We start from the raw sequence: 15,899 nt of genomic DNA on the forward strand, positions 1-15,899 counted from the left end.
CATGAATCAGAGAGAAACCTTATGACACTTAGATTTTATAGTGTATGAGTTCCTATCCATGTGAATTTGTCAAAACCATAATCACAAGAGAACGTTAGTGACAAATTCAGCCTTACATGGATTAAACTTGTTCAATCTTAGTTTCTTGTCACCTTGGTAGCACAAGGCCCACCAATGCTTCCAAGTTGAACTCTGATAACTCACATGCAAATTCAATTTATTTGAAGTAGGTACAGAAATAAGAATTATGTCAACACGATAGGTTGCAAACCTTAAGCCGTGTGCTAGTGATAAATTACAGGTTTTACTCTTGATTAAATCTTGAAACTCTTTCAGGATCTTTAAGGCTCCCACTGTCCCCTTGACATATAAGTTTCCCCGGTCAAGAACCATTCCTTGACAAAACAAATATTCAAGGGATAGTGCGGATTCTTATCAAGACTAACACTTCACACAATTGGTCTTAGTTGGTCTTTATCTCATCCAAGACATCACAACTTACCAATCTCAAATGTACAAGAGTAGAAAACATTTTACTCTTACATTTGACTAGTGTTAATAAATCTTCCTTTATGTCACTCAAGGTTACAATCTTGGAGTATGACTCTAATAATTGTTTTGGAACGAAGTATGACTCATCTTCTTGATTTTAACCAATCCAACAATTCATGACCTCTCTTCTTAGCCATAACAATGCACTAAGACGTCCTTAGAGTATGAATTTGTGATATGGTTTCATAATCATTAAGATGATCATGAAATATGATAGTAAAGTACTCTCCCATCCTTTCAGATTTGAAAAACTTTTATCTTTCTGCCTAATTTGATTCTTCTCATTTGTTTTGTCATACATTGTAACCTTTCCAATGTTACAGAATTATACTCAACCTTATAAGTATAATCATACTTACTAATCTTTAGTAAATCATGACAAATCAATCTTTGTGGTGGACCTTGACAAGTGCACACCCAGTGTGCCTAATTCCTTAGTCCTTCAATCGACTCACATATACATGTGATCAAAGAATTAGTCTTAATTTTCAAAGATGAAAATTCTCATTCATCCTACAATACAACTTGTATGATTCCAAGTTTCTGTCCAATTGAAACTTGAGTGATAAAAAACTTTCTCCATTTGGTAAATTCAGATACTACCACAAATGAAGGAATCAATTCCACTTTCCAATATTGCTATTAGTGGAAACATATAAGCAACAATTTTCCATAGATGCCATTGTAAGGATATTTTTAAAATAAATAAAATTAAAACCCTTTTTTTTCTTCTATTTTAAAACTTGCGGAAAAACTTATCCTTACAATCCACATGAAAACCTTGTTGTTATCTATTCATAAGCAATATATTATAACTCTTAAGCAACAGCTCAAAATTCTGATTACCGAACCATGCGATCGAAACCCACCTTCGCAATCAGAATCAACATATACTTACTTTAAGCTTCCTATTTAATTCTTAAAACATCAGCATGTGACCCATTCACATTATGTAATAAGAATCTCCAAATAAGAACTTAATAGAGTTAGACAGTGGACTTTACCCGAAGTAGAGTCAAACCTCTTGACTTGATCAACCTTATGACCTTTCAGGCGAATAGGGCAGCTTCACAACCAATGCCCTTTCCTTTGGCAACAAAACACATGGACCCTTTGGTAATGGCACATGAGACTATCTCAGACTTAGCCTTTCTCTTTACCATTTGGTCAACCGAGTTGACTATGGCCGATCCCTTTCCATTGGAAAGATAAATCTTTTTCTAGATATCCAATGCTACCATTTTCAATGTCCATTTAAGGTTTGGGAAGTTGATCTTCTAACAAAATTTGCTTTACTAGTGTTCCAAATCATTGCTGATTCCGCAGCACAAAGCAAATAGATAAGATCATTAAGGGTCATGTCATAGTCTATCTCATAGTAGTCCCAAAGAGACTCACTATGTTACTAAGAAAGTGATTGAACATCCAACTTTCACGAGACTTTGACACCCAACTCTCCCGGCTTGTCAATATGTGACTTTATCTCCAAGATGTGAGCACACATAGACTATGCTTGCCAATAGGGATTGAGTGACTTTAAACTTTTCAAGAACTTGTGGGTGAGGGAGAATAATTGGAGGAGGTGGAGGAAGTGAAGCATGATGTTGAGGGACACCATCTTCAAGAGATTTGGCAAGATCATAGTTGTCTGAACCAGACATCTATAATGGGAGAAAATCAAGTTAGCTGATTCAAAATCCTTAATATAACACCCAATATGAAATATTAAGGCTAGGACCCAACACAATATTTTATAACCTGGAAGAGGGATGTCGTAATCCAAGCTATAAAATATTTGAAGGTAGGCGAATGACGATTCACCAATTTCCACCATGAAAAAAAAAATTATTAGGTTTTAATTGGATTTGAAATTCCTAGATATTTTGAGATTCATTGAAATTTTCAATGGCATGTTTCAATCTCGAGTGTGCCCTCTCAAATTTTGTGACTGGGATGCCGAGGATCACAAAACAAGGTGTGAATAACCATACCAATTCACTTGGTACCCTTAATATTATCACCTAATCAATGTGCCGGTTACCCATACACGCTCCATTGATCTATGACAAACATTAAGTCACCCTTCGTGATCCTTACTAGTCCAAGTTAGTGTGCCGGTTACCCACACACGCTCCACCAACGACTTAGTAAGGTACAAAGTGTGAATTCCATGGGCTAGCACCTAATTCACATTTTTCCTAAAGTAACTAAGATTGGGAATTAAATAAAAAATATTTAGTTACTTTATAATAATCATTATACTTTTAATGAGAATTTAAAGTCATTGTCCTACCCGTTCGGCTAACGACCCTCCACTGATCAAGCAAGCGGTGGGTGAGAGTATACACCCATTAAGTCGCCATTTTATAGGCAACAACCTTATACCCATCTTATTGACCGGCTTCGTGAATGAGGCCTACTAACGGTAAAACGACTTGTTCTTACATATATATATATATATATATATATATATATATATATATATATATATATATATATATAATTAACCATTAATGTTATAAATAGTATAAGTGTTGAATTTTAACTTTTAAAATTCTAAGTGTTGGAATTAAAGTTTATTAAAGTGTGTGAAACTTTTCCAAATTCCAAAACTTGAGGGCAAGTTTTGAACAATTCATAAACTTTTGGATATTCATAACTTATGAGTTTTAATTAAGTGTTTAATACTTTTAATGAAGAGTCTCTTGGAAATCCATAACTTGAGGACAAGTTATGAAGTCCATAAAAGCATTTATTAGAAAAACTCTTCAAAAGTGTAACTTATGATTTCTTTAAAAAAACATTTAAAAGAAAAACCTTTTGGAATTCCATAACTTGAGGACAAATTAAGAATTCCATTAAAACACATTAAGATCAAGAATTAACTAACAAACAATTTGCAAATAATTCCTATGATCTAACAAAACTCATATGAACATGAACATCCACATCAACAATTTCAAGAATCATATGAACACATATAAAATTGAAATTTTGATTATAACTTTGAAATTGGTCCACCATCATCATTACCACATCAAAAACAGGTTTTATAAGATCAAAACAGTTTAAGGTAATGATTCTAGACCAATTCCAACACCAAAACTCGAAAATCTGCACTCAGGCCTGCCAACTCGTCGAGTGCATGAACTGACTCGGCGAGTTGGTTGAATCTACCCATGGACTCGGCGAGTACCATGAATGGACTCGGCGAGTCAGCTGTGCAGAATGCAGTTTTTCAAAATTTTTCAGCAATTTGCATCAAGTACTCAAACAAGCAAGCCTAGGCTCCGATACCACTATCGGGTTTTGAGCAATCTACACTTCCTAAGTGTGGATGCAACCCTAATAAACCTTGGATCTATGTTTGTCTAAATACATGAAAAATAATAATTTTCCAAGGTTTATAACCTATCTAACATGGCATGGGGAACATTTCAACATAAAGAGTTAGAAGAGATTACATACCTTTTTGATGATTTGGTTCTTGAGCAGTTTGAGGGCCAAGCATCAATAGTGTGAATGCCTCAAATGGAATCACAAAACACCACAAACTCTTGGAAAACATTGAGAGAGTATACACACTCTTGTATTTTCGGCCACACGCATGCACACACACACTAGTTCACTAGTTTTTCCTTAGGCTCCATTTCATGCTCCATAAGCATGCTTATATAGTGTGCATGGTTAGGGTGAAACCCTAATAACCCATGACCTTTCCTTTTCCAAGGATCCATGGGTTAAAAGCTCCATGGATCATCCATGGACTTCCATATAAGCTTAGCCCATTAACAAAAGAGCATTAGCCCACACTATATAAAACCAATAGCCCATAATCTAATTAGTCTTCCTTTTAATCTCTAAATTCATTCATAATTAATTTAAGAATAAAACTAATTAAATAACATAATCTCATATTAATATATTATAATTTATAATATATTAATAAACATATGTGTATAACTCTCATAAAATTATCCATAAATAGTTTGGATGAGATGCAACCCAAATGGACCATGCCGGGTCGGGTCAAGTATATACCAAATAAGTTATGGACTTAGACACCTTATCCAACAACCATCGAGTGCACCATGTTGCAAAGAGAACTGGAAAAGAAGATGTAGGTCGGACATCTCAAAGACTTGATAAATAGACTTAGGTCCAGACAGCTAGAAATAATTGCCCCAACAAAGCCCAACATAAAAAGCTCAGGGGAGAATGAAATATTCATATTCAGAAAACCAAAGCAGTCAGAAGTAGAACATGAGTGGGAAACTTACAGATTCACATTTGAAGAATCAGATTATCGCAATAGTAATCATAGAGGAAATGAGTCCATTGTAATCAGAGGATTCATAGGAAATAACTACGTGAATGACATCTACATGGACAGTGGCAGCTCGACATATGTCATGTATAAAAATATCTACAAGCACCTATCAAACCAGGTACAAAAGAAAATAAAACTACCTGAGACGCATTTAATCAACTTCATTGGACACAATGTGTAACCAGAAGGAACGATCACATTTTTACTCACCCTAGTAGACTACAATAACATCATGAATGGTACTAAATTGATTAGGTTTGTGATTATCAATGTGGCATTGCCATACGACATAATATTTGGAAAAACGGAAATGCATAAATTCAGAATCATAACATCAACAATTCATGGAGTAGTCAAGTTTCATACCACGTTGGGAGTAGGCACAATACCAAAAAAGAAAAGAGAAGGGAAAATAGAGAAAGATCATAATAAGAATGACACGGCTAACAGATTTAGCATCATCGCATTCCAAGAAGAAAACATGACATCGGTAACTACAATGAAGAAAAATGAATACGGGAAGGAAGAAAGTAAGAGTGTAGAACCTAGCACAGTAAGCACGGATGCAAGCAGTAGTTTGCAGGAAGCAGTGAGGGCACTAGCAGAGGCGACATCATAGCGAGTAAGATAGTAGGGCATTTCAGCGAAAGAGTTCAAATGGACAATAACGATAATGACGAACAACGATTGTGAGGGCATGAGAACCATGAAGGAAAAGCAGAACAAACTGACAGGAATACAGACCAAAGAAGGGATTTGACTACTCGTTGAGAACGACCACCAAGAAGGGCAAGATAACGGGAGCAAAGGGGCACCATTGGCAACAAAAGATAACCAGACAATTAGAGTCAATGGGGAAAGGCACCAATAAAAACGAAAAACAATAGTTCAAATTTTGAGAGCCATTTACACCAGGGAAAACAAATGGAAGATAACCAGAAGCATCGGGAACAAAGATGCAGAAGTGAATGCACCACTGCTCACTCATTTCATTTTATGGGGAAATAAGAAAAGGCGCATAGAAACAAAGGAAATGGAAAATCAGACAATCGCCTGTTGGATAATTATGGGACCACTTCATAAATATGTACGATATATTATTAAATCCAGTTATTATGGTAAGAGTATAAATTGTTAATGGACCGATTTATAGAATATTTACTTACCTTGTGGGTTGAGTTCCCGGTTTGACTCAAGATCCTCAAGATCCCTTCCATCTCTCACATTAGGGTTTATCTCCATCTATAAATATATGTGATGAGGAGCAAATCAATACACATGAAAATACACATGTAAATTCGTTTAGGGTTTGCTGAGGGATTTTAGAGAGAGCTCTTGAGATCAACTGGAAAACTCCAACCCTAGTTCTTCAAATCCGAAGATTATAATGAAATCAGGTATGTAATCATTCTTTCATGTTTAAGTTTTCTTTTAATCAGATTCGAGTTTAAAGATCCAAAGTTCATGCTTCCGCGTTTAAGTTTTTGGTTATCAAAAGAATCAACAATTGGTATCAGAGCCTCCTTGAATCTGTTAATAGAAATCTTGGGTTATTATTTTGATTATAACATACATGTTTGTTGAACGACTAGTTATTATTTGAAAACCTTTTCTTGTTAACCTCGTTGAAAACTAAGCGGAGGGTTTTCTGGTTTCTTTTTACTTTACTTGGTGCATTACGCTACATATAAATGTAATAAAGAAAACTTTTGAATTGTGACGGCTCACTATATTTGCTTTTCAATCCAAATGGCTATAGTTCTTCTTACTGCCTTTGGTTTTATTTTGTACTATTAAATTATACCACATTTAAAAGTTTCCAAGCAGATTGACATATTGTCTTTATTAATTTACTGCCTTTGGTTTTATTTTGTATTATTTGTTTCAATTTGGTCCTATGTTAAATTATGATAATAATGAAATCATTTAATGCGGTATCAGAATAAATTTGTTCAATATGGTCATCTTATGGATTAATTTAGCAAAAGGAAAAGTATGTAATTTAACTTTCCTTTACGATGAAATATTACTTTGTGGGTTGTCAATAAATTCAGTTATGATATTGTTATTTTATTTTATTTATCATTTTTTATAGAAAATTTATTGACATAATGGATCGCCAAAGTGATCCATTTTGTGAAAATTAATTTTCTAAGAACTTAAATTTTATGGTTTGTGTTTATTAATGCGAATATTAATCGGTCCAAAGGTGGATTAATATTTGGCCGGATGAACACATGTTTGATGATAAATATGCGACAATTTTTTAGGTTACATGTCATTAATAAGTCAATCCAAAAAGGGACTTATTAGTTGACATGATATATTGTCAATTCTTATTATCAAAATTTTATAGTTTATGTGTTTATTAATGCGGGTATTAGTCGACCCAAAGGTAGACTAATATTTGGTCGAATAAACACATATGTGGTGATAAACATGTGACGATTTTTTGGTTCCATGTGATCAATAAGTCAATCCAAAGAGGTGCTTGTTAATTGACATGATTTATTGTCAATGTTTATCTCTAAAATAAGGATATCTCTTGCAAGTTAGTATTATTGTCCAAAGACTTGATATTAATGTTGTGTTGATACCTTGTAAAAATGTCATAAACTGAAATTATTGATTACGGTTTATGGATTAATGAGCATAAAAGTAGATTTACCTATATTCTCAAAACAGAAATTTGAATTATGGTATTATACCTGTTAACATTGATCACATTTATGATTCTTACTCAATGAGATTAACTTTAAGGAATGCAATGAGGACATTATGTTAGTTCTCAATTGCGTGGATATTGACCATTCATTTTGGATAGAGCAACATTCTTTGAGGATGTTGAGTTTGGGGGAGAAACAAGGTTAAAACATTGTTCTTAAGGAGGAATCAATCTTGATTCCTATTATTGCTTTTGATAGTATGCAAATTATGAATCAGTGATCGACAATGTTTTTCAATCTCCTATTTTGAATACACAAACTCAACAACCTCAACTTTGGATATCCTATGCGTGGTACCACATTTTTCATCAATTTATTATCTCTTTTGGTTTTGGGGTAAATACAGTAAATGATATTGTGTATCACATATTAAGTGGGAGTAAATTTATCTTTCTGGTTTTCGGTCGATATCTATGCAACCCAAGTTTGGATCATAAGAAAGTAGCCAAATGAATTTTTAGATATAACAAAAGGATGTATGCTCAACTATAGGAAATCAGATGTTTTGGAGATCATTTTTATTAGAAATCTGATTTTATTAGATGCCAAAATGGTTACCGATCCATATCGTGATACTTTTACATTTTAGCATGATGAGCCACTTCATGGAATAGACTTCGGTAGCATCTTCCATAATGGCATCATAATTTATAGCATGTAATATGGTTGCGAAAATTTGTCATGAGGCTACACATTATTGGTATTGAAAGACCACTAAAGTTATGATAATAAGTTAGCCAGGTTATATTCCAATAACAGAAGTTATATTAAGTCAAAGCATATTGACATCAAGTTTCCTTCTGTTAACACAATAGTGCAAATGGAAATATATATAGCACATATGAACAAACTACATGAAAGCGGATCCGCTCATAAAGGGATTACCTCCCTATGTCTTTAATGAGCATACTACACACGTTGGTGTGATATTTGGTTTTAGTGGGAGTTTTATGGTGCTTTACGTTTTGTTTAAGATTAATTATGTTTTTCTGTACAGAATTAAGAATTCGGTTAACTCCATTATTAGTTGCACTTATTTGAAGTTTGATCTCACTTCAACCTCAAGAGGAACTCGTTGTAAATCTATTTAGATTTTAAAACCACACATCATGTTTAATCTATGTCGTTAGTTATATATGTATATGTGACCATTGATAGGTTTAGTTACGTAAATTGTAACGAAGGCTGCTTTGATCCTATACTATTATTATTAATGGACGAGATTGTTTAAGGGTACCAATGTTATAATAACATTCATTCAAGCGCTTATACAGTTATACGTACATTTATATATTCGTGGTCCAGTGGGAGATTGTTGGATAATTATGGGACCACTTCATAAATATGTACGATATATTATTAAATCCAGTTATTATGGTAAGAGTATAAATTGTTGATGGACCGATTTATAGAATATGTACTTACATTGTGGGTTGAGTTCCCGGTTTGACTCAAGATCCTCAAGATCCCTTCCATCTCTCACATTATGGTTTATCTCCATCTATAAATATATGTGATGAGGAGCAAATCAATACACATGAAAATACACATGTAAATTCGTTTAGGGTTTGCTGAGGGATTTTAGAGAGAGCTCTTGAGATCAACTGGAAAACTCCAACCCTAGTTCTTCAAATCCGAAGATTATAATGAAATCAGGTATGTAATCATTCTTTCATGTTTAAGTTTTCTTTTAATCAGATTCGAGTTTAAAGATCCAAAGTTCATGCTTCCGCGTTTAAGTTTTTGGTTATCAAAAGAATCAACATCGCCATGAGCATCGAGAAGTAAAATAAACTTATCACAACAACAATAAGGGCCAACCATAAGCAATCCAGAAAGGCGTCATGACAAAGCAAGAATAGTATCATATGCTTCGCGTGCACGACCATGTGTGATAGGAAAGAAGTAGCCATTCTCTTGATCAACGAAATGATGGTTTCATGGTAGAATCAAAAGAAGCAATAAATTCTATAAGTTTAGCTCAGCCAGCCGACTACACCAATACTTTGGTCAACATGATATCTTGACCAAGGTTGTCCATTTATCCAGATAAGCAATCATTATATAAGTGTAGCTCAGCCAACCGACTACACCAATATTTTTTCAACGTAATATCTTGAACAAGGTAACACGCTTCGTCAAAAAATCAATATTTCTACAAGTTTAAAATACACCAACAGTTCAAAGAAAGGGCATGAGTTATCATTTGAAAATAGCAAGTCAACAACCAAGTAGCACAAGAGTAAAACAAAAGTTAAGAGTTATAACAAAGCAAGCATAATCAAGGCTAAGAAAAATAAAGGAAAAGAACCAGATAAATGAAAGAAATGTCTCAAAAAATAAAACAATCATCAACACAACATAAACAACCAACCTCCATCGATCGTTCAAGCATCTTTAACATTCCCAACAGTCGTAGAAGCACCACCACCGGCACAATCAAACACCAAATCCCATAATTGATTAAAAGAGTTCAGGGGAAACCCATATTCAGATAAATAATCGTTACAGAATAAGGCAATGAATGCATCGTCCATTCGTTGTAATCGGGCAGGATTATACAAAGGTAGATCTTACTCAGAAAGTACTAAAGAATGTTCAGCATTCATCACCTTGCACCCCTATCTCCTACCAAATTCAATAAAAGAAGTTTGAAGGGCTCGGTTGTCATCATAAAAGGACAAATTAGGAAACAGATTATCCACCACCTTTGTTATTCCCTCAGAGAGTGTTAGGTCTTGCAATTAGTATTAGACTATGTCAAGTCTTTTTTCGAATGGTTTCGTAACTTTTTTCATGTATAAATCTTTACTATTTTGTATAACATATGAATGTTTTCATTTCGTATGTTTTTTTATTCGTTAGGTTCATAGGTTAGCTGTTGACTTAGGTAGTTCCTAGATGACTCTTCTTTAACACAGTATATATATATATATATATATATATATATATATATATATATATATATATATATATATATAGAGAGAGAGAGAGAGAGAGAGGGCAAAGATCATTTGACAATTCATATTTTTCCGAGAACTTGAGAACTAAAAGTAGATCGTTAGATTAAAAAAGTTAAGGGCTAATATCTTTGATGACAATTTTGTAAATAAATAGGAAAAAAAAAAGGAAGGGTATCCTAATAAAATAAGATAAGGGAATTTAAGGGAACAGGTAATTAGTTCCCCAAATAAACATATCACATCGTGATTAGTCTTTATCTCGCTCATTCCCTTCTCCGATTCTTCACCGACTCCATCGACCTCCTCCCTCTTCGTCGACCCTTCCCTCATCCCTCTAACAACCACCCTACCTCTGTCAACAACCACCACCTTCATTGAAGATTCTCCTATGATTGATAGATTTAACATCGTGGTGGTTGCGTAATTCTTCCCTCTCGAAGTTTTGTGCCCTAATAAATCAGCCAGAGGTCTGATCGCTCTAAACGTCCCGATTCTCCTTCACCTCTAAGCTTCCGGTCTCTGAGCCAGAGGACGACTCGATGTTCGGAAGCAGCAACACCATTCGTTCAATCCAGATTCGTCACTTTCTCGCCTTCAGATCTGGATCCACAATCGATCCATATTTTGTAGTCGTTATCATCAATCGACATGGAATCCAAAATCCTCCAATGATCTAGGCTTAATTGTCATTGATCATCAACAATTCATGCTTAGTTGTTGTATTCCATCAACCATTGAACAAGAATTAGAAACTAATCCATTCATGCGATCTAATCTATCTCAACTTCAGGTACTCTTGCTGTTTTTTTTTTTAGGGAAATATGGAGGCAAACCTCATCCTGGTGGTCCAAGATCTACCTTATGCATATCCTCACAGGTAAACCATTACCCTATCCATTCCTTCCAAACCGATATTCTTTCCTGATTTGAGTTCTTCAGTTGATAGATTCAATCGACATTTTGGTCTATATCACAACACATGTTTGTGAATCATTCTCTTCAACAGGTTGGATGCAAAATGGGATGCACATTCGGTGCAACTGGAAGTATGGGATTCAAGAGCAACCTCTCAATAGGAGAGATTATAGAACAATTAGTATATGCTTCTCGATTATCACCTATTTGCAATGTTGTTTCCATGGTAAATACCTAAAAAAAACTTGTTTTCCTTTAAATTTATGTCACTACAACAGATATCATCATCTTGTATTCAGGGAATGGGAGAGCCATTAAACTACTACAACGCTTTAGTTGAAGCTATTCGAGTAATGACAACATTCCCTTTTCAGCTTTCACCCAAGAATATTACTGTCTCAACGGGTTGCTTTGTTTGCTCTATTTTACATCCTCAATATTAGTCTTTTTAAGAACATTTATGGATTCATATCTATCATTCTCATAATTTCTTGTAGGTTGGAATAATTCATGCAATAAACAAACTTCATGGTGACTTACGAATACTTTAGCAGAATATCAAAAGAAAAGGTAGCTCTTTTTTTGCTTCTTTTTTTAATTTCCTCAATGTGTAAAATTACTAAAATACCCTTCTGGTATTGACTTTATAGTCAGCAAAAGATTTTCATTGAGTACATAATGTTGGATGGTGTGAATGATGAGGAGCAGCATGCCCACTAGCTTGGTAGATTGCTTGACAAATTTGAAGTGGTGAGAATGAGATTCAAATTTGTTTTTAGAGTAAATTACAATTTTAGTCCCCGAGTGTTGTTGTTTTTGTAATTATGTTCCCAAAAACTTTTCTCTTGCAATTTTTGTTCTTATTTACATGTGATTCACATATGATTCACATGTTATTCACATGTTATTCACATATGAATCACATATAAATCATATATGAATTAGATGTGATTTACATGTAAATTACATGTTATTCACATGTGATTCACATGCACATCACGTATGAATTACATGTGATTCACATGTAAATCATATATGAATTAGATGTGATTCATATATATATTACATGTGAATAACATGTGATTTACATGTGAATCACATCTAATTCATATATGATTTATATGTGAATCACATGTAATTCGTATGTGATTCACATGTAAGTCACATGTAATTCATATATGATTCACATATAAATTACATGTAATTAACATATTAATCACATGTAATTCACCTGTAAATCACAAGTGAATCACATATCAATTACATGTGATTCACATGTAAATCACAAATGAATTACATGTGATTCACATGTAAATCACTAGTGAATCACATATGAATTACATCAATATGCACACATGCATTTTGTGTGAGTGGTCTTTGTTAATTATTTTTTTTTATCAAACCCCAAGCCAAAACCAAACAATTTATGTTGAAAGACATATTTACATGGTCCTTCGAAAGAAGGCAACTTTTTAGGAGAAGATGAGTCGATCAATAACATAGAAGCGGTAACATGATCAAGTCTTGTAATCTTTACATTTTCTTCCAATACGATCAAAGTCATATCCACTTGTCGGGTCAAGTCAGGAGTAACGATAATGGCATTCATCATCAAAGGATCAGAAACATTAGGTCACTCATATATTTTGCTCAAATTTTGATGAATAGCTTTTGGATTGGGTGTATTAATAGGTATGGTAGTCTCACAAGGAACATTTACAGATTCTTTATATTTAGTATCCACAAAATGAAACAATATATGACGCTTCTAGGAAGACGTGTCATCCGTACAATCGGCATGTTCCATAACTTTCTCTAGTGAGGCGGTCCTATCCATCTCAGGGTCAAGAGTACCCACATCTTTGGGCAAAAGTTATATTCCATTTTTGGAATCTCTCTCTCTCTCTCTCTCTCTCTTTGGTTTCTGAAATTGCAGCGATTTACAAAAGGCTAATATAACAAGAAAGAAAAACTCTTGTTTCAACTTCTTAATATGTAACAATTGCGATAATTGTCACCAATCGTTATTTACGGAAGTGACAAACGCCGATTATAGTAGACTTAATACGTAATATATATATATATATATATATATATATATATATATATATATATATATATATATATATATATATATATATATTAATCTATGATAAAAATATAAAGTTTCGTATTAAGAAAAATAATAAAAATAAACCAAATTGTCCATAATTCGTACAAAATAAGTGCGCAAAAAGGAATGTGTGACGTCAAAAAGCAACAAAGAGAATGGTTGAGAAAAAGAATGCCGAAATCGGAGCCCGTACGAGAGAAATGTGATTTTCGTAAAATCATTAAATCCTATAAAAATAAAGCACAAAATTAAATTTAGAACTAGCCAATTCAACCTAAACTAAAGTTATAGTACTTGTCAATAACTACGTGTGGATATTAAAAAAAAAAAAAAAAAAAAAAAAAAAAAAAAAAAAAAACACGGAGCTCATATGAGGAAGTTACAGATTCTACAAGAATCAGCAATTTCCGTGCGCGCCCGGCATGCACCAGCTTCTAGAAGGGGGTACGTAGCTCCAAAAAAATTTGGACACGTGTCAGCAGATGTATGGAGCCATGTCGCTTGAGCGCGGCGTGCCCCTCCCTTGCGACGTGCTCATTCGTAGTATAAAAAGAGTTGTTGTAACTCCATTCGATCCACACCAATCTGCCTCTTTTTTCTCGACTTTACTTTAAAAATTGCCATAGAATTCTTAAGAAATTCCTTTTTAAATTTTTATTTTAGCTATTTTATTATTTCCTCGAGCCCCGACGCCACCCGTCGTAGTCCTAGAGTCTAGTAAAGTACACTTCAAGGGTGAGTTTCACGACCCCACTTTTACTGTTTTCAAATGTTTTATGGGGGGATACATGCTATAAAACTATTTCAATGATCTTACAAAAATATTATTACTTGTAATATATCAATAGTTTTGAAATTGCATGCAAACGTTACAATAATATTGTGCTCAATAGTAGTTACTCTACCTAAGCTTTAAGAATGATATTATGCCTAGTCATCATAATGCCTAAGATTATACGAAAGGATTATACCTAGTCTTTATGTTGGTCTATTCCCTTGAATAACCTAGTTTCTATTTCTTATGCTGACCTATTCCCTAGAATAAGTTAGTAGTCGATATGTTGTCCAAATATTAGAATAAGCTTTGTGTTTAGTTGTTACTCTGCCCTAATGTCCAATAAATATCAAGAACCTAATAATTATTTTATGGTTACGGTATAATAGTACATATCAAACCAATTGTGGAATAAACTATAGAAAACTTAAGGGTAGGCAATGTGCTTATCTGTATGATGTCCTAATATCCTATCAAAGATATCAAAATTAACAAAGATAATTATATATATATATATATATATATATATATATATATATATATATAAGGTTAAGTATATATATGAATAATTATGTAAGAAAATTACATTAAAGGAATTGCATTATATCTAGTCATTGTGCCAGACCATTGTTCTAGGGTAACATAAAACCTAGAGTCGGATAAAGGAATAACGTTACATCTAATTGTTACTCTCGTCAAATGGATGATGATAATAGATTATGTTGTTTATGCGATCGATTTAAGCCTATAATGTTGGTATGTTAGGCCATCTCTTAACTCTTATAATGGTTATATCTGCCAGTTTGGCTTTGCTAGGAATATCTACTTTAAATATAATTATAATAATTATAAAATCATTAAGATTCTAAATACGTCATAAGTATACTATTATATAGATTAAGATTTGATGGTATCCGATTAACCTATATTAAGTATGAAAGTTCACTCATAGTCACCCTAGCCTATTGATAAGAACAACATCCCTTCAATAAATACACTCCTAAGATGTGAATAGTACCTATGGATAATAGAATATTATTTTCAAAAATCAAGGAATAAAAATACTTTTACAACTTAACAAATTTTCATATAAAAAGTATGTTCAAAGTATAGTATACAAAACATGTGAACTCACCAGCATTACGTTGACGTTTTCAAAATCACACGTATTCCTAGGAAACTGAGATATGGAATATTGCACCTCCGAAAGCAATAGTTGATCGACGAACGCAGCACAGATCAGCGTTTCTGCCGCCGGCCGAGGGTGTGACAGATTTGTATAAGAGCTATTGGCTATATCGAACTAGTACTTCCTTAGGAATTACGACTATAGCGTAGGGGACTATACTCCAATCAGTACATACAATATAAATGTATTAATAATAATTACACTAATGATATACTACTTACAGGAGAGGTGTCTAGTTTGAACTATCGCTTGGATTGTATGATTTTTAGAACGGCTATATGCTAAAATGGTCCTGCCCTCCGACACTTCTCATCTGGCCAATCCTTAATTGATAGT

General features: G+C 33.6%; 1 protein-coding gene across 1 annotated transcript; it reads left to right on the forward strand.

The window, feature by feature from the left end:
* Positions 1-11,589: 11,589 nt before the first annotated feature.
* On the forward strand, positions 11,590-12,037 carry LOC145007340 (uncharacterized). The gene is made up of 3 exons (XM_078966295.1): positions 11,590-11,712; positions 11,765-11,899; positions 11,984-12,037. The coding sequence occupies exons 1-3, from the start codon at positions 11,590-11,592 to the stop codon at positions 12,035-12,037; spliced, it is 312 nt and encodes a 103-aa protein (XP_078822421.1).
* The last annotated feature ends 3,862 nt before the right edge of the window (positions 12,038-15,899 follow it).

Source organism: Lactuca saligna, chromosome 7 (genome assembly GCF_052625555.1).
Source record: "Lactuca saligna cultivar CGN05327 chromosome 7, ASM5262555v1, whole genome shotgun sequence".
NCBI classification, from domain to species: Eukaryota; Viridiplantae; Streptophyta; class Magnoliopsida; order Asterales; family Asteraceae; genus Lactuca; species Lactuca saligna.